Source organism: Sciurus carolinensis, chromosome 10 (genome assembly GCF_902686445.1).
Source record: "Sciurus carolinensis chromosome 10, mSciCar1.2, whole genome shotgun sequence".
Lineage (NCBI taxonomy): Eukaryota > Metazoa > Chordata > Mammalia > Rodentia > Sciuridae > Sciurus > Sciurus carolinensis.
In genome coordinates, this window is record NC_062222.1 from 99,146,656 (window position 1) to 99,167,285 (window position 20,630).

Here is a 20,630-nt window from a genome sequence, read left to right on the forward strand (position 1 = left end):
GTGGCACATCTGTGAAGCACTGGCAATTCTGTGGTCTTTGTCATTGCACCTGGCTGGCATCTAGGTCAGGTGAAAGGAAAATGTGGAGATCCAAAAAGGTGACTGATAATCCCAGCTGGATCCAAGCTACAGTTTTGAGACGCAATGCTCTCTACCTGGGATTCTAAATATAATAGCGACAATGTCATGATTAAGGCGAGGCAAGCCAGGCACCCACCTTGGGGTGCGAGATTGAAGTTTCTCAAAAATTTCAATCATGATTTTAATGAAGTCTTTTTAAAAATCAAAATTAATGCAAAAAAAATAAAAGATGAACAAAAGATCAAAACTTTAAGGAGAAGATTAAGCTGGGTGTGTTGGCACATGCCTATGGTCCTGGACTCAGGAGGCCGAGGCAGGAATATGGCAAGTTCAAAGTTCAACTTAGCCAGGCCCTAAGCAACGTAGTGAGATCCTTTCTTAAAATAAAAAATAAGAAGGACTGGGGATGTGGTCACTGGTTAAGTGTCCCTGGGTTCAATTCCTGATACCAAAAATAAGAAATAAAATTTTAAAAATAAGGAGAAGATTCTGAAGGTAATGTTATTTAAGAAATATTTACAATCATTGCTTAGTCAAGAGAAATTGTCCAACTTGGAGTTTCCTCAAAAGTAAGATAAGCAAAGAGGTAGGTTTCGAAAACATCGATGCGTTTGCTGCTTTTGCAAATCAGGAAAGTAAAACTATCTCAAAAGTTCTGTTTTTAGTGTAAGTAAAATATCTAAGCTTTAAATGACATGTTTTAATATACCTACTTTCCCTGTTTCCCACATTTTTTCAACTACTTTAATGATCTGGAAAAAATTAACCATTAGAAGGATACAAAAACATGTATACGGAGACATGTTTTTTCCTTTCGCCTCAGACTGCAGCTGGCTCAGCACAGCACTAATGGGATAAATGTGTCTGCTCTTTGGAATGTATTCAGTGCATCTTTCTGAACATGCTTGTCTTGGCACAGAATTGCCATTAGCCAGGCTTTCCAGCAGATGCCCCTCCCCAGGCAAGGGGACACTCTTATGGTCTAGGGCAACTAGCTACCTCCTCAGACACTTTCCAATATTTGTGCATCTTTTTTTCTTTCTCTTGTTTTGGAGGAGGTGGTCAGAGCTGCAGTCTTCCAGTTCTTTCCATTGCTCTCCATTAATTACCCTTGACCTATCACTTTTTTTTTTTTTTTTTTTTTGCTTTTGAATTTCAGTGAATATCAATCTGTGTTTGTGCCCTGGGTGGGAAAACTTATCTGGAATTGACTGTTTGTTGACTTGGTCTCCAGTTCTTTTTTCTTGTGCTGTTTATCGTATCAGTACATTTTGAAATGAGATTTATCAGAATTAAGGAATGCTTACAAACAAATAGGAGTGCTCCAAATTCCCCAAATACCATATTATTCTCGGGAATGAGGATGCACTGTGGATTCCAATACTAAACTGTTTAGCCATTGAATACTTTCTTGTGTTTATATAAATCCACCTAAAGCCACAAATATCTTTGCATTTCTAAACTGTGTTCGTAGCTCTTGTTTTTGCTTTTAAAAGTGTAAACATTTCTGCCTTATCACCCTTAAGATGTATGTGTATGTGTATATCTGGATATATATACACACTCACTTGTGTATGAATGTACGCATGTGTACACACGCACGTACGCACGCACGCACGCACGCATGCATGGGTAGATAGATTGTTGACCTCAATATCTGCAGGGAGATTGGTTCCAGGACCCTGTGGATACCAAAATCTGCAGATGCTCAAATTTCTTAGCTAGAACGTGATAATATTTGCATATAATCTTCTTACATCTTCCTGTACACTCTGAATCATCTCTAGATTATTTATAATATCTAATACAATCTAATGCTCTGTAAATAGTTATTGTGCTCTATTTTAGGGAATAAAGATAAGGCAAAAAGTCTGTACCTGTTTAGAATTAATGCAAGAATTCTATCGTATTTTCTGTCCACAGTTGATTGAATCCATGAATTTGTATCCTTCACACACAGAGGGTTGACTAACACACACGTGTGTGGGCATGTACACACATACATATTTTCTTTTCACCTCCCTTGTAGCCAGGAATCATTTCCTCCAGGCCTCAGGGCAGCGCCCTGCTCTGCCCACTCAGGAGCAGCCAGGCGTGCCATTGGTTCCAAGAAGGCAGGTGGAGCCTAGGCTAACTGGCTGTCAGGTCCAGGGAGTAGAGAAGCGTCCTGGGGCTGAGGAGCTCACCTTGCCCAAGCCTCCTGGGAGGGACACCGATAAGTCAGGGAGCTTGTGCAGGGCGACTTGTAGGATCTAGAAACCTGGAGGAACACTGGATGACCCTTAGGCTGGTGGGCATGGCGAGGGCACAATATCAGTATTGCAGGACTTTAGGACTAAGGCACCTGGTGTGCTCTGAAGAGCAGCACCGGTAATACTGGTACACGTGGAATTATATGGAGGCAAAATGTTGCCCATTATGTGAACTTTTCTCCCCAGTAGGGCTGTTCAAAGGCAGAATAGTCTATTTTATGAAGTAATAAAGACCTGCTTCACTTAAAGGACAATTCCTTAAAATTTTCCTTTCCACTCAGTATCTGTGGCTATAATGTTTCTTTTTTGGGGGGGACAGCCGTACCAAGAACTGAACTCCATGGCCTTGTCCACTGAGTGACATCCCCAACCCTACTTTGTATTTAATTTAGAGACAGGGTTTCAGTGAATTGCTTAGCGCCTTGCTTTTGCTGAGGCTGGCTTTGAACTTGGAATCCTTCTGCCTCAGCCTCCCGAGTCGCTGAGATTACAGGCATGTCCCACGGTGCCTGGCTTAATGTTTCATTTTTAATAAGGTTAAAGCACCAAAGCAGGACCTGCTGCTATCAGTGTGGGTGGATGGATTCTTTTTAATAATATGGAATCCTCTTTACTGGTAGAAAATAGGAACTCAGCAACAATTTCAGAGAAGATTTAGGATCAAATCCAGTTCTTTCAATAGGAGGAAAATGCAAAATTATCAGTGGCAACTGTATCGGATGACCATTTTCTGTTGTCAGGATATACTGAAAAGAGAATTAGCAGGGTAGTAGCATACCAGGGACCCCATTGTTCTGATGGGCTTTATACAGAAATCTTTCTCCTACCAAGCAGGCCAGATTCCAAAGCCTGTTCTTAAATCTATTTAATGCAAGTGATAATTTCCATACAATCTGAGGAGCCCTCTAGGTTGCAGACAGCACCAACTCTGGTTGTTTTGCCCTGGTTTGTGTCTTTGTTGTCAGCCCGTGTTATAAGCATCCCTCAAAAACATATTGAAATTTAAGTGACACTGTGACGGTAGTAAGAAAGGGAAGGTCACAAACACCCTGCCTTCTGGAATGGCCAAAGGGGGTTCTCTCAGGAGCGGTTCAGTTCAGTCCCCATTCCGCCCTTTCTTGCCCATCTGCATGTTCTGCTGAGGGCAAGGCCCCGGCCAGGCTTCTCTGGCCCTTCCCAGTCAGGCACTTCTGCTGTAGCAGCGGAAAAATGACCAAGACAGCCATGAAGTTCAGAGTGCGGAAATCAGGCTTCTGTCCAGGTGTCGGGCCAGACCTTGAAATGGTGGGAAGGGAAGCACCTTTATTCTTTCTGCTTTATTCTTCCTGGCGTTTCTCAACCCTATATTGATGGCCTTGATGACACATATCTGTAAAAATCACCCTCGGCTTCTGTTCTACCCCAAATTAGAAGGGAGAGGGAGAGGGCTTTTCCTAAGGCACAGTAACCCTGAAAGTGCCACCTCTCCCCCTCCCCCACATCTGAGGACGACACAGGCTCTTTTCTGCTCTCTCACTCTGAACTACAGAAAGCCATGTGACAGCGCTCTCTGCTTCCTTCAGACAGGGCCAGGAGTGCTGCAGGCCGACACATCGAGTAAATTGAAATGGTCTCAAAGCCGACAGGCCCTCTCTCACTATTTAGGGCAGAAAACAGTTTACCTGTTCCCTCCGTGATTTGTGACCATTTCCCCTCCACTCGTCAGCAAGGCTCCTATGTGTCTAAGGACATGAAGCATCATCCGTGTTTATAAGGTAGACACTGGAAGGATGGACTGCAGGTGAATGATGTTGACCTTGTGTTTAAATGGCTACCTAATTCTTTGCTTTAGAGTACAAACCACTTCTTCAGTCCATTTTCTCATCATCTGTTTTGATTCACGAAAGGCTTTATTTAGTCTAGAGCAAATTCAGAAAATCTATGCATCAGTGTTTATATTAATAATACATTAAGAAATTGGTTTACCATATGGGTAAGTGCCAGGGAATTCAACTGCTCTCAGAAAGAGAAAGAAAGAGGAAGGAGAGAGGCAGAAGGGGAGAGAAGGAGGAAGGAAGAGGAAGGGAAGGGAGAGCAGGGGAGGGGAGGGGAGGCTGCAGTTGGAGCTGAGGCCATGTTAGCTTCTCTGTTCCCTTCATTCTGTCTCAGGCATTTCCATGCTCAGTAGAGCCAAAGAATTTTTTTCTCCCGAGATCTTCCATATATCTACTTGCAGTGAGTCCTCAAGAGATTTCAAACCTTCTAATTCCCCAAATCTTTTGCACTGAATTAGTTACATTATTGGGGTTCTGACTAGTCAAGGAAGATGCTGGGAGATAAAGTGGTGGAATGGTTAGGAGCAGAAAGTGAAGTGAGACAGTCCTACCTGTTTGGCTTCCTACCTGTTTGGGTGTGACTGGCAAATTGCTTACATACCACACTTTGGTTTCCTTGTCAGTTAAATTAAAAACAGAAACTCCTGGGGGTTTGTGAGGATTAAATAATAGAATATAATAAGGCCCCTTAGTATAGTCCCTGGCACATGGAAGATGCTCCAAAAAAAAAGTTAGGAAGCAGAGAAAACTGTCGGGAAAAAAAAAAAGAATTTTTTCAGACATCCTGTTTCTGAAAGGGACTTTATACTAGTCTGGCAGTTTACAATTTTTATGTCTTAAGTCATGGTTCCTCAAACAGAATATTATGAGGAACCTTAGTATTGATGTGTCAATGAAACACAAGCTGAGCTGAGACGGAGTAGGATGAAGTGCTGTATTAGTTAGCTTTGCATCACTATAATGAAATACCAGAGACAATTAACTTAAAAAGGAAAAAGGGTTGTTTTGGCTCATGGTCCTGGAGGTGTCAGATCAAGATCAGGTGACCCAGTTGCTCTGGGTCTCTGGTGATAGTGGCACATCATAGTGGAAACACGTGAACTGCTCAGATTGTGAGCCAAGAAACAGAGTGAGAAGGCGAGGGTCCTTCCTTGCCCTTCAGGAGAGCACCCCAGTGACTTCCCAGGAGGCTCCACCACCTCCCAGTATCACCACCTGGAGAACAGGCCCTTCACACGGGTACCTTTGGGGGACACTCATCTGAGCCAAGGATTCTCCTTGTCTCCTTCCTCCCCTCCCCTGAGGAACCTGAGACATCTGACATCTTCTGGAACAGCTGAAATACTAAAAATCTGGTTCAAGCCATTATTTCACTGATAGACGAATGATTCAGAAACGTGAGGTTATGTTTTCAGTGATGGCACCGGAACAGCAGCCTGATTTCCTATTATAGACTGTCCCCAACAGCAGGAGGAGAAGGAATGGACAGGACCCGAGTACGTGGGAGTACGTGACCGAGGTCTTCCAGAAAAACCTCACGAGCTCCAGAGCTTCAGTTCACCATCTGTGAACCTTTTCCCCTGCAGGGGATGATAGCCTTTTGGGTGGCCCATTTCCATTTTCTTGTATATTTTTAACTGTTTCTAGTGTCACTTAAAGCATTTCCGGTGAAGTTCCAGTACCTTCTAGCCTTGTGGACATATAGCAGCTGTGCAGGCGTCCATGAAATTTGACTGAAAACTTCTTCCTGTGCCCTCTGCCTTTGCCTTCGGTGGTCCTGGCTGATACTAAGTAAAATGCTGTGCTTTCTTAGTGCTTTCACACTGGGGGCATTTACTCCAACCTCTCGTCCAGAGGGTTCTTTCAGGCATCCCTAGCGCAGTTCAGAAATGTAAACAACGAAGCTGACTCAATGAAAGTTTGAAGTCAGTGTGTTTTCCCTCTGAGATAAGGCTGTGTTTGTACAAACAACCGCGGACTTTATTTGGAAGAGAGAAAAGATATAGCACGGTTTATGCCTGTCCTGCTATTTCCAAATGCAGTTAGTTTCCTGTTAGGTTACTCGTGTGTCTTTGTGTTCTTGTGGAAAGTTTAAGGTTTTCTTATTTACTTTTGGAAAAGAAGAAGGTTGACTTGGGGGTGAGAAGGAGGTAGGATCCTCACCTGCCATGCAAGTGGACCCAGAGTCCTTGTTTGCGTATTACCTGGGCTTCTGTTACTTTTGTATGCGTCACCTCCCCTCTGGACTGGGGACTCCCTGAGAGGACACATGCATTCTTCATGCCCCTCTCTGAGGTCTTACCCCCAACTCATTGCCAAGCTCACAGTTGGTACCTGAAAAAATATTTATCGACTGTCCAAGAGACTTCCTATTTGCAAATCAAGCATGTTGGAAAGCCCTGCTATTTGGGGCCTGCATCTGTAGTAAAGGAAAATGCACATCCTTCTAGTATTCTGTTGATTTGAAATATATATATAATTGAATAGACGAGCACTATTAGAACAAAGCTAAAAAGATCCCTTATGGGAACTGTAGCTTTCAGTTTCTGGTCCAACGTGGTCAAGTGGAGACACAATGAATTCTGCAACAAATGCATGTACGAATAGTAGCTAGTATTTATTAAGCACTAATAAATGCAAGGCAGCAATCTAAGAGCTTTATGAAGCAGAGCTCGTTTAACCCTCACATCAGTCCTGGAAAGTAAGACTTAATTATTCCCCTTTACAGAGGTGGAAGCAGAGGCCAAAGTCACTGGCCCACAGTGGTGGTGGGATTTGAACCCAGGTGTGTGTCCAGAACCTACTTCACCAGAACAACTAAGCAGGCAAGAGGGCGAGGGAAATGCATGCAGAAGGAAACTCTGCTCTTCCCACAGTAAAAATGCAAAAGACCCCGTGCCTCTTCTTTCTTCTCAGATGATTTAATTGAAGTCTCTGAGTTTCTCCAGTTTCTGAGTTTTGGAGAAAGATAGGGAAATGTTAAGAGAAAACCGCCAGAGAGTTAATTGTTTTATTCTTGTCCTGATCTGACAGAGAATTTTATAAATCACTGCCTATTTAATTTCATTAACAGAACACATTTCTTCAGGTTTATCTTCTGAGCTACAATAGGCATTTCAGAGATCTTACCCAGGTGGATGTTAGCACACCAACACGAGGATGTTATGGGGACTTATCGCTCCCGCTGGAGTGGAGGGTGAGACTGCGGCACATCCAGGCAAGGCCACTTGCCTGTTCGTGACTCCGGAATGGACGCTCCCCATGGTTGGATTGGAGCTCAGCTCCTGTCCACTGGTCGCAGGGTCTCACGCTCAGCCTCAGCGTTTTGTGTGCCCTAAAGCAAAGATGAACCATCTTGTTCTCTTCCAGGTTTGTGGATGGCACCTAAGAGACCTTGACTTGTCCTGAGGAAATATTGCTTTACTGGGTTTACTGTCCAGCTGTCCCCTAATCAGCCATGAATCAGCCAGACCCTGCTGATGACCCGGACCCCAGCCCTTATCCCCTGTGCGTGGTGTGCGGCCAAGCCCACTCCCCCGAGGAAAACCACTGCTACACCTACACGGAGGACGTGGACGATGACCTCATCTGCCACATCTGCCTGCAAGCTTTGCTGGACCCTCTGGACACTCCCTGTGGACATACCTATTGCACCGTGTGCCTCACCAACTTCCTGGTGGAGAAGGACTTCTGCCCAGTGGACCGCAAGCCAGTGGTCCTGCAGCACTGCAAGAAGTCCAGCATCCTGGTCAACAAGCTGCTCAACAAGCTGCTAGTGACCTGCCCTTTCTCGGAGCACTGCACCGAGGTGCTGCAGCGCTGTGATCTCCAGCACCACTTCCAGACCAGGTCGGTCTTGCCCTTTGCCAGCTGGCAAGCCCTCCCCGCTAGGGAAGGGGTTTCTAGTGCCCTGGGTTCTCCATGGGATACTGCGCCTCTCTTTTTCTTTGCAAACAATGAAAAATGCATTCAAAATAAGAAACACTCTAGGTGTTTATGGCTGAGAATCAGTGTGAAGAAATGGCCATGGCAAGTTGTGTTGTGTGTATATGTCTATGGTTTTTTTTTTTTTTTTTGAAGCCGTGATAAAATTATATAGAGCATAAAATTCACTATTTTTAACCATTACTGAATGTACAGTTAAGTGGCACTAAGTGCTTTGTGACTGTCACCACCATGCATCTGCAGAACTTTCACATCTTCCCAAATTGCCGATCTGCCCCATGCAATGAGAACTCCTGGTTCTACCCACCCTGGACCCGGCAGCTGCCCTTTCACCTTGTCTGAATTTGACTGCCCTTAAGTGCCTCATAAAAATGGAAGCATATAATGCTGTCCTTTGGGACAGGCTTGCTTCATGTTTATATGCTGAAATGTGGAAGATACTGGAAGGAGAGGCTTATGTTCTCCCAGAGATTTCCTGGTGGGCATGGCTTCCTTTTTTACCTAAGAAAAAAATTGTCTCCCAGCTTCACCCAGGACTATTAGAACTTCCTCTCTACCAGAATTGACAAGGCCCAGCCGTTCTCTGAGAAGATGAACTTTGGCCTTCCAGGTATTGGGTTCTGCTAATTGTGGGTCCAGGGCACCCACACTGGTGGCAGATTTATAGTGTGCTCCTGCTGTTGGTGGCTGGTGTCACCTGCTCCACCTGTCTGCCACTTCATTGTCATGTTCCGGGCAGGCTTTGTGGGCATGGCCTCATGGGCAGGCGGCCCTGGGTTGTGTTCCACATGAGGAACTCTCCGAGGACATTGAGGGTGCTTAATCAAGGGTGAACAATAATACCACGATTATTTTGTAAGAGGAAATTTGGAGCCTGGTGTTTATCTTGGATTGGATTCTGCTGTGACCAGGGCAAGAGCAGGTGCAGGTATTTTTTTAAAGGTCATTTGCTGCAGGTCACAGATCTGAGTCTTTGTCTTTTGGGTCATACATGGATTCTCTAACATGCAAGTTTGTATCAAAAGCAAGGACCTGAGAATAATACTAAGCCCATGTTTCCCATGCTAATTATGCCAGTGAACTTGTTTTTGAGTCAAATGCTTCTTACTTGGCTTTGCAGGAGGCAGCTAACTGTCTGTGAATGCTGGGGTGTAGACTAGGATGCCCCACCTTCCTGACTCCCCAGAAGAAGGGTGGCCAAAGGAGAAGGAGAAAGGGAGTCTATTTGTGATCTTTGCTGGACGTGTTGCCTAGGTGGGAAGGTACCCAGTAGGCCCGGGGTTAGAGGTGGTATAGATGCTATCAGGTGCTGGTCCACACAGGGCCAAGTTCAGGGTCACACTGGGTGGGAAGGTGAGGAGGACGAGGAGAGAGAGTCCTGGTAGAGCTCTGCTCCCCATACCCACATCACATTCTCCTGTTCCCGACATGTTGCAACCTGCACATTTGTATGGGGAGCTGTATTAGTTTCTATTTGCTGCTGTAACAATTGATCACAAATTTGTGACTTAGAGCACCTCAAATTTGTTAGCTTAAGTTCTGAGGGTTAGGAATCACACTGGCTTTACCAGACGAACCTCAAGGGATTGGCATGGCTGTGTTCCTTGTGGCCCCAGGGAAGGATTCCTTTCCTCACACTTTCCAGCTATCTGCCATGGCTTCTGGCACCTTCATCTTCAAGACCAGCCACGTTTCGTCTTCCAGTTTCTTTCCCTGACCTCTGCTTCTGTAAACACATCTGTGACCTGGCCCTCCCATCTCCCTCCTGTGAAGATACATGTTATTACATTAGGCCGCCTGGATAACCCAGCATAGACTCCTCATCTCAGGCTCCTTCACTGAGTTACATCTGCAAGGTCCTCTCCACCCTGTGAGGGATCCTATTCACAGGCTCTGGAGATTAGGAGGTGGACATCTCTGGGACTCATTACTCTGCCCACTCCAGGAGTTAGGAGAGAGCAAAGGGAAGAAATGGAGGCCCTTTCTGGGGAGAAAGTGAAAACACAGCTCCTCCTCATCCCTTTTCAAGAGCTGATTTGGGCCTAGAGTGTACCTAAAAATAGGGGTAAGTTGGCACATGGATTTGGGAGTGAGGCCAGAGCAGAGGCTGGGAGGAGCCTGTCGGAGACCCTTGGGGCTCCAGGGAGAGAGGACTCAGTGCACCAGAGCTGCTCCCAGCCAAGCCGGGATTTCATTCACCACCACACAGCAGTGTGACCCTCACGCCTCGCCTCAGGGAAGCTTAGGAGGGAGGCTCGCCCATCGCTCCGCTGATGGTGGTGTGCACATCGGGAAAACAACACTGAGGAAGGAACCCCAGACTGACAGAAATCCTGTCACCTCTGAGCTGTGGCCACAGAGTCCTTCACAGGCCCCCAGGCAGCTCTCTGGAGAGGATAGTTCTCATCTCAAGGAGGCGTAGGCCTCAACACCTGCCCCTGAACCTCTCCACACTCTGGCTGCCTAAGTAGGTCAAAGCCAGCATTTCCCAAAATATATCCTGTGTATTAGTCATCAGATGCTTCATGTGCACCCCTCGGGTCCCTGGACAACTCACTGGCAAGAACTAAGAATCTAGAGATCATCTAGAACCTGGCTCTGGATCCCTCTTGGGCCTTGACTACCTCTTCCTCCCTTGGGGGGACAGAGTAAGGAGACTGTCACTACTACCTCTGCAGCCCCTTGAACTGGGAAGCTAAGAGGTGCCCGGAAGACCAGTGTCTTCTTCACGTTTCTGTAGGAAGCCTCTCACCTGTTAGGACGATTGTCATACATTTGTGCTTTTGTTCATAAATTTTACATTTTCTTTAATATCACTTTATTCAGTAAATATGCAGGTAAACGAAATCACTTTTAAATGTTTAATTTTTTTCATTGACTAAAAAAAATCATGGTGTCCAACATCATGTTTTAAAATGCGTATGCATTGTGCAGTGGCTCAGTCAAGCTACTTCATGGGCTTATTTATTTTGGGGGTAGAAACACTTAAGATCTACTGTCAGTGACTCTCAAGCTTACAGTGCATGAACAGTGTTAATGTAGGTCTCTTGAACTGACTTCTCCTGCCTAACCGAAATTGACCATTAGTAGACTCAAGTCAGGGTGTGGGCAGGTAGCATGGTCTTTTTAAACAAATGCTACCTGTTTTCCCCAGGATTCATGTCATTTGTAAACAGAGCTGTCTCCCTACTTTAGAACCTGAGTATAAATCCCGAGCAGAATCTTTAGGACTGGTCATGGGTGTGCGTGACTGGATGGATGTTTGGCCACAGGGACAACGCTTTCTCATTTCACACTACAGAGCTCTTCTTTGGGAGTAACCCTGAGCATGTGAGCTAGTGTTTGGAATCTTCTGGCAAATTCTGTTGACTTCTGCTTTCTTAGAACCTTGCAGACTCCCATGACATGGGTCTTCTCCTGGGAATTCCCAGTACGTTGATGGGTTTGTTGAATTGAATGGCAGCTTCCTAACCAACGCACACCGCCAAGGGACATAGTGGGGCCACTACAGAGGGTCCACCCAGTACATCTTTCTCAGTGAAGACCACCAGTGAGACAGTGCATGGTGGCAAAGCTTTTCCTTCCTCTGTCCTGAGTGAGGTTCATCCTGGACCTAAGACCATGTTTGCATTGTGTAATACTGTCATCTGCATATATGATATTTACTAAAGTTCCATACTAGGCCAGGCTCTGAATGAAAGAGAAATCTACCCAAGCCATGGTTTCCGCCTCTGAGGAAATGACCTTTAAAAGGTAAAGAAGAGAAGCTAAAAACGCACAGACTGGATTGTTTCACAGGGCAAGTCACATTGCACTTCAACTTCTCTTTCTCTCTAAAAAAATGAGAGATAATAAAGCTGACCCTCCTTGAGTACTTACTAACATGAATAAAGAGATCATTGTTCAGTGTTTTGAAAGGAGTGGGGAATGCAAATGTGCTGTAATTGGCCCAAGACACACCTGGCTGGAGGTTCTCTGGGAATATTTCCTTGATTAACTTTGCACCCAATGTCCTGGGAGTTTCTTCTCCAAAGCTCTGCCTGCAACCTCTGTTGACCTTTGCCCTTTTCTGAAGTGTGTTCGGTCCAAGCCGCCTCAGCTAGCTCTGTGGCAAAGGGGGATTTCACTTGGGGGCGAAGCACTCTAGGGGAGACTCACCAGGGGACAGGTCAAGTCTCAGTCATCTTGCCTGGTTCAACACCTGTACAACAAGTATGCTTCAGCTCATGTGCTTACCATGCACTCTGTCCCTGAACCCAGCCTCCTCTTGGCCTCTACCTCTTTCCTTGTGCAGTGAAGAGAAAAGAAGTAAGAAAACGGGAGGTGATAGGCAATGTCCAAGGTGGCCTTTAAGAACAAATAGGATAGCAGTAGGGACTGTTTACTGGCAAGGGCCAGAGAACACTCCATGATCATTGGAAGGTGGGGCTTTAGCCCCAGGGTATTGTGCCAATTTGGATTATATCTGGCAGGTGATGGCTTAACCAGGTAGTGGCTTTATTTTTCTCATGTAACACCAAGTGTTTTAGTTAACTTTTTTGCTGCTGTGACTAAAAGATCTGATAAGAGCAAGTTTAGGAGAGGAAAAATTTATTTAGGAGCTCAATGTTTCAAAGCAGTCCATAGACAGCAGGCTCCACTGCTCAGGGCTGGAGGTGAGGCAGAACATCATGGTGGAAGAGTGTGGCATACAGAAGCTGCTTATATGATGATCAGGAAGCAGAGGGGGACTCCAGTCGCCAGATACAAAATATGTACCGCAAAGCCACGCCCCCCATGCCCACCTCCTCCAGCCACACCCGACCGCTTCAGTCACCCCTCAGTTAATCCCATCAGAGATTAATTCACAGATGGGGTTAAGACTCTCCCAAACCAATCATTTCTCCTCTGAACCTTCTTGCATTGTCTCACACATGAGCTTTTGGGGACACCTCACATTCAAACCACAACAACCTGATTCTAAGAAAGAAGGAGAGATTAGATATTGGATAGGCATGGGGCAGTGGCTGCAGTAGTGATGTAAAACAATACGGAAAATAATACCTTAATGTTTATATTGCATTCACGTTCATTACTAGTTTTATTCCCTTGAAGTACAAGATGACTAGGTGAGTACTGTCTTCTTCCACAGAGGACCTATTGAATGTCCGGAGCAATCTGACATGTCCAAGATTGTACAATCCAATACCACTATGAAGTCCACAGCCTGTGACTTAGGTCATGTCACCTATGAGATATAAGCTAGGCACTAGGTCCTATACATCAAAGAAGAGCATGTCCCAGGACTTCGTGAGACTCCACTTTCAGGAAAAGACTATTACATGCTATGTTCCTAATAGTATAGGAGGAAAAAAGGGATAAGAAGAGAATAATAAGCCTTTTGGAGGTAGGTGCCAGCTAGGTTTATTCCCTATCATTAATAACTATTTATAACAATATTCAGTGAGGCCTTTGTTCTTTACCAGCAGAATCTCTTTCCACCACCATAACAATTCTTTGAGTAAAGTGCTATTATTATTGTCTTTCCTTTATAGAGGAGGACACAGATGTTCAGAAAAGTTAAGCAACTTACCCAGTGTCACACAGCTAGTATGTGGCAAAAGCTCAAGCTTCTCTGACTCCAGTACCCAAATGCCAAACCTGACCTCCTTTTTACTGATTTTCACCATCTCTGACTCACACCTGCATCCCAGTCATACTGGAATACAATTCAAATTCGGGCCTCAACAATATTAGAAATTATTACATATCATCTTTATCTAGATTGCTTATCTCTGATCTAAATTATAGAAGTTCAGTCTGCACCATTGAGGGTTCTTTTGTATTTAAACTCTTTGATTACTTCCTCAGGTACTTGCAGAACTCTGATGTCAAATTTCTAGTTACATGCTGATCACAGTTGATCACATCCTGCAGACTTCTCTGGTCTTCTTCCTATCAAATGTAGTTTGCCAGGACTTCTTGGCTGTCATTAATGTAATTATCCCTGTGAGCCATCTCTATTAAGATTTAAGCCTCAACTTGGTAAAATGGAGTTTAATCTTCTTAAATATGGGATAGAAGGAGGGACTCTGGGGGCGTCTGGAGCATTCCAGAGCTTGGACGCACAAAGAAGTCCCGGAGGGCAACTGCCACAACTCCGGGTGCAGATCTCACAGCTGGAAGAGATGATGGGGCCCCGTCCTTGCTGGTCCAGGTACTGCTAGTCCCATTACAAAGACGAGGTCACTGAGACTCAGGAGCTTCAATGAAAGATGCTGGGTCATGCAGCTAGTGACAGAGCTTCATCCATTTACAGAGGAGGGGGAGGAACGGTGACAACTTTCCTCACAGGACAGGATTCTGTTGCTTGGACAGAACTTCATGCCTATCAGGTGCTTGTCATTCTCAAAGAGAAGGACACACTCAATTCCTCTACAGAGCCAATTTTTTAAATCGGCAAGGGAGCATCCCATCTCTCACACACGTCAGTGTAGTCAGGACGGTGCTCGGTGAAATGTCATCAATACAGATTCTAAATAGACGCGCAGTGCTCAGGAGGGGGAGCTGGCCAGTATTTAAGCCACTGCTGCGTCACAGGGTGGGAGACTCACTTGAGCTCGGCCCTCCAGGCTGTGTTCCAAAGATGCTAATTTCTTCCGGTGTCTTGCTCTGGCAGGCTGCAGGACAGATTGGATTCTTTGCTCGTTCACACTGTGGGGTCTGAATGTGCCATACTTCTGCCCTCTTCCGACACGGTTTCACCCCCAGCCTGGCAGCTCCAGGCCAGTGATGTAAATGTACCAGCTGCTCCCCAAGAACCAGTCCGCATCCTGCAGGGGGGCTGGGCCCTCTGCCGGGCATCAGCCTGCCTGCTCTCTGCCTAAGCCCTCTCGCCAACCATGGTGGGTCCCTCCAATCTCCCATCTCCTCATCTGAGAATCAGAGGACATAATCCTCTTACAGGCCCATGATTTATAGCGTGGCTTAATCTAAAGGTCTAAGTCAGATTCGTTATGATCTACTGATCGTGGGGACATGAACAGGTTTGCTTAAAGGGGCTGGGCTGGCACAGCCCTGCAGCTGTCAGAGAGAAGGTGGCAGGAAGGAAGCGGCGCCCAGCCGGGAAGATGAAGGCGCTCCTGCTGCTGGTCTTGCCCTGGCTCAGCCCTGCCAACTACATTGACAATGTGGGCAACCTGCACTTCCTGTATTCGGAACTGTGAGTCCCCTCTCCTGCCCTGCCTGCTGCCTGCCTGTGCTTGTGTGTCGGGGTGTTGGGGTGGGACCTCAGTCTGCTCCTGGCTGGTCTGTCCGTTTGGAGGAATGCATCCTCCCTCTGCGGGACGCGCTGGGACACGCTGCCCCGCCGGCAGCTCCCGCTTGGCTGTGATTGAACCAGGAAAACACCATCTTCCTGGGCCAGGTGCTTCCCCAGCACAGCTTTTTTTTTTTTCCCTCCCTGCTTCTGTGCCAACGCTGATTTTTTCGTACTTGGCTTTTTCTCAATAGATGTGTCTTCCTTCCATAAATAGAACTCAAAGAGCAGTTAAGAACAGAGCTGCCACGAATAGCTCTGCCTCCCCGACAGGGTATTTATACTTGTGAGCAGACATCGTCCCTTTATTGGGCCATGCAAGAGTCTCCACACCTGAAAACAGGTATAATATCAGTAAAGGGGAAAAAAACCCCTATGCACAAGATAGATAGATAGATAGATAGATAGATAGATAGATAGATAGACACACAAACCCATTTTATTTTTATTTTTGATCATTTTTCAGCATATGGAGAATTCAGAACCATGCCATGAACACCCATATTCCCATCCCCTCAATTTAACCATGACTAATTAGCTTCATTTGTTTCATTTATTTTATTTTTTGCCAAAAAATTGTCTGGAGTAAATTGTAGCCATCATGACATCTCACCCGGAAGTACTTCACTATACCTCTCTAAAACAAAGACATTTTCTGTACGACCTATGTCCATTTTATGAGACGAAATGACTCACGTCCCCAACCTCTAAAATAAATATTTTTTCTGACTCCTTTTGTTAGTACGTGTGGAGAGAGGATTGCAGACTAGTGCGTACAGTTTCTAGGGATCACATAAAAAGTATTGCTCTGTGTACCTCAGTGTTTGGAGCATTTACAAAATTGTACTCCTCCTTGTTAACCAGACAGGTAAAAATAGCAAGAATTGGTATAAATTAGAGTCAGTAGGCAAATGAAAACAGGAACTCTAAACAGAGTTCATGGAACCCTGATTAGAAACACATGACTGGTCATATTTAGATGGTGATGCCACCCGTGACTAGGTGGTGACAGCCAGTGCCTCTTTTGTAATTAGCTAGTCTAACCAATTTGTCTAGCACGGTAGCTGCTCAATAAACGCTTGATAAATAGAGCTAGGTCCTTGGAGACAGCTTATTTGTTTTGGGGACTCTACCTTTCAGCATTAATGCAGGTAGTACATTGAAAGGAGGCAAAGATTGTCCACCTCCAGCTCCTAGAGATCTTTGGGATTTGAGCTGGAGTTAGATGTATTGGGCTCAATTGGGCAGAATCAGGGGCAGAAGAGAAAGCACTTCAGGCAGGGTAAAGAACACTGGCAGAAAGGTTGGGGTGTGGCTGTGGTTGTCACCAAAACTTTGAAAAACAACTTCAATCAATAAATGGGACTGTGTGTCCCTGAAATGAGAGATTCTTCTCTTATCCACCATGGGCCACTGGGATCTTGAAGGCAGGAGAGTTCAGTGGATTTGCCAGGCTTCCTTCTCTTCTCATCTGAGCTCTGAGTTCTGACCTTGGGTGAAACTGGCCCTGTGTCCCTGTGCTTGCAAAGCCAGAGACCCCCTTGCATCTTCCCTTTGTCTAACAAGGCACTCACTTCTGTTCCCTGGGGCCCAGGTAGAACACTGGAACTAGCAGGAAACAGATTCAAATTTAGCATGCAGTCCAGGGTTCTCAAACTCTGCAGGAGGCAAGCAAAAATTACTCTATATATACATATATATAATATTCAATAATTCAATCTAAAATAATTTCAATTCAAAACAAAGACATCCTGTCCCAGTCAACAGATCACTTCTGCATGCTTGATTTGACCTTAAGGGCCAAGAGTTTATGACCCTGGGCAGCTCCTTCTATAAACATGACCTTTGTCACCTGGGACCTTGATTCAAAGGAGAGTGAGTTGACAGAAGCAGCCTAAACTAGAGCCTTTGGCGTGGAGTCCAGTCCATCCCTTAAGGGGCAGGGGTCTGGGATGCTCCAGAGTATGCAGAGAGCATGACAAGGGGAAAAGGCCAGCTCTCTTCCCCACAGGCCCTCACCAACTCTCCTTCTGAAAGAGATCCCAAAGAAATTTAGGAAATAAACCTCCTCGTGTTTCTGGCCAATGTAGGGCCAGGCATATGAGAACTTGTAGGTGTAGGTTCTGAGGACCACCCCATCAGAATTGGGGGCTGATTTTGTTTATCAAATTCAACTTCTCGAGCCTTAAACCCCAGTAAAACTAGGGTCTTTAGGGCTGGGGCCACTATGTTGCTCCTTGAGCTCTTAGGGTGACTCATAAGGGGCTCACCACTACCAGGCCAGACGAGTCCCCAGATGATTCTTTGGCACTACATTTCAAGACCCCTTCCCTCCAACTAGCAGTGTGTCCTCTGTGCTGGGCTTTGTCTTTCCACCCTACCTGGTGAGTCCTCAGGAGGGCTTGAGAGATGTTGGTGTCACATGCAAAGCTCTGCACTCACTTAGTTATGTTGAACTGAGCGACATGGATTTGCCTCACATCTTAGTCAATTTGTAAGCATTGCAAACCGTGATGAAGGACACTCTGGTTTGGTTTCTATGGTGGGGAGCATGGATCTTGCTCATCACAATCCAAGCTAGCCGCAACTCGGGCGTCTCAGAACACAGCTCTGTACTTGAATAAGTAAGATTGCCATTGCCCTGATCAGTGATCTCCTGTACTTTTAAATATTTAGTTTAGCAAACATTCTTGGGAAAAACTCTAGTGTTGGGAGGGGGTGCAGTATGTGATACATTTTATGGTATACCCAGAAAACCCACGAGAGCCATTTACAAAATACTGCAATTTTTAAATATATATTTCTGCCACCTTTCAAATTCCTAGTTCTCGTTACCCTTGAGAATACTTTCCACTGTCACTCCTGGTGGGTGCTGTGACCTTTGTGCCTATGGGGCAGACCAAAGGAGCTTTGAGTGGTTGCACAGTAAGCTGGGGCTTTGCTTTTGCAAGTATATACCCACCAGTCCTTCATTGTAGGGACATGGTTATGTACAGGACAGCTCAGCGTGACTGCTGGAGGATCACCAGTCCCGGAAACTAGCGCTACTGCTTTGTGTGACTTCTCAGGAAGCCAGGAAATGCCGGCTCTCTATCTAGCTTAGAGTCAGATAAACATTTTTGGTTTGTAAGTGGAATCGCTATGAACAGTATTCATGCCAGAATCTGGAGACAAAAATTACACTTTATTCCCTGACCCCTGTGACTTCGAAGTTCCCAATAGGGATGGCTTCTTCCCACTGGAGTTTTGTACTTGGAAAATGAAAAGGAGTGATTCCAGTTCTGCAACTTGAATCATTCAGGGTTGTGCAAGGGTGACGACTCCAGGAGAAATTGCCAAGAGCAGCAGGAGTTGTGCGTGGCAGGTGGAGGGGACTCTGTGTGCATCCTTCCTGCAAACTGGGGTCAGCCCCAGGAGTCAGGGGCACACAGCACTCATCAAGTGTCGTAGGGCCAAGGATTCCAACCCCACCACTTCTCTCTAGGAGAACTTTGCCAAACCAACCTGCAGAACACACCTCTGACAATTGGCACTGATTCCATGCAACAAGGACATTACTTTGGGGCTCACGGCTCAAAGACAGCCTTAAATCAAACCCAGCTGGGCATTCTGGGCTTTCAGGTGAGACAATTGCTCACCTTGGTTTTGTTTGTCACTCTAGGCGGCCTAGCTTCTCAGTTTCCCTTCTCTAGTTCAAGGCCTTGTAGCCAAACTCCTCTCCTCCCTTGCTGACTGCAGCCAGACTTGGGCCAGGTGTCCGACCATGAACTACATCACTGGGAAAGCGTCTGTCTGAACGCTTTATCCTCATGGAGATCCACACAGGCATGCCTGCCTGCTTAAAGTTGGTCTCTTTCTTCCGTGAGCCAGTGCGGGGAGGACTAACGAGAATGCAGTGGTATTACCTCGGCCCTGTTTCCCTCCCTTCGTCTCACTGTGTTAACCCCCGGTGCTTTCAAACAAACCAGGGGAGCTTTATGGATTTGCCGGTAAATGTTTTCCAAATCGAGTCTCAAAGAATTTGTTCCTTTTCCACCAATATTGAATAGAAAAAAAAAATGCTACAGATCTCTGGATTTTTCTTGTCATATGTTTTGAGCATCTGAAGTCGAGTTTGGATTAGGCAAGAGGTAGAGTTTACAGAGGAAATGGGGTGAGGCGGAGAAACCATATTCCAGCAGGATTGAGGTCCATTCTTGGGGGACAAAGCCAGGTCTCGTTTGGGTTCAGTGACTCGCTCAATGTCTTTAGAAGCATTTCAGCTCGGCATGTGTTTTCATGGGACATTTTCCCTCAACTTTTTAGACTTGTGTATTTTGAAGGAAATTGAAGCTGCATGTTCCTGATTATTTACACTGCACTCATCAAAATGCTGCTTTGTAATGACTCTTTGATGTCCAAAGAGTATCATGATCCTGTTTCAAGGTCTTATTTTTTCTCCTTAAGAGTCAACAAGTTCCCTTTTGCCAGCAGGGAGGAAATTCCAGTTCCAAACGCTCCACTTTCTGGTGGAAAATGTTCTCCCTTGGAAAACTCCTGCCCCATCAAAACCCAGCCGTTTCACTCCCACATTGCTGTGCGTGGCAAATGGTTCCTGTCTAGTCCCACGACTCTGTCAGGTGAAAGGGCAAGGTTGAGCTTTCTTTGAAAGTCTCACCAATTCATGTTTGATTGATTTGTTTTCTTCTTCATTTTAACTTGTTATAATGGAAAATTCCACACAATGCAAAAATAGGAGCATAAGGAACGTTCATGTACTTTACAACCATATTCTATATGGCCAGTCTTGTTTCATCTACATCCCTTTGAATTGTTTTGAAGCCAGACGAAAACATCTTATCATTTTATCTGCAAAAAAATCCAGCATTTAATCTCTGAAGGATAAATTCTTAAGAAATGTGACTCCAATGTTAATCGCACACCCAAATAATATCAAACCAGTCAGTTCAAAATTTCCCTGTAGTCTCATAATTTTTCTGACCGTACTTTCTTTGAATCCTGAGCTAAATACGATCTTGAAATCATTTGGCATATCTCTTAAGTCTTTCCTCCTCTTCCTCTTTCTTCTTTATATGCCACCGATACAGAAGAGTTCTTGAGTTAAATTTTGAGGAATCTGGCTTTGGAAAACTGCAAATACTAGACTAAAAACTGAAAGAGAAAAAGTAAAACAATGATTTTAATTTAACATCCAAGTTGAGGGAATTATTAAGAAGGAATGATCCAAAACCTTGAATATGG

General features: G+C 45.3%; 1 protein-coding gene across 5 annotated transcripts in view; it reads left to right on the forward strand.

The window, feature by feature from the left end:
- The window catches only part of Lnx1 (ligand of numb-protein X 1), a 163,765-nt gene that overhangs the window by 65,862 nt on the left and 77,273 nt on the right, over positions 1–20,630 (forward strand). For 4 of the 5 annotated variants that reach the window (XM_047567419.1, XM_047567418.1, XM_047567416.1 and 1 more), the window contains one exon: positions 7,517–7,996. In XM_047567419.1, coding sequence (XP_047423375.1) covers positions 7,605–7,996 — 392 coding nt within the window. In that variant the 5' untranslated portion in view covers positions 7,517–7,604. Of the gene's footprint in view, positions 1–7,516; positions 7,997–14,930; positions 15,294–20,630 lie in introns of those variants that run through there. The other variant, XM_047567420.1, reaches the window with a different exon arrangement.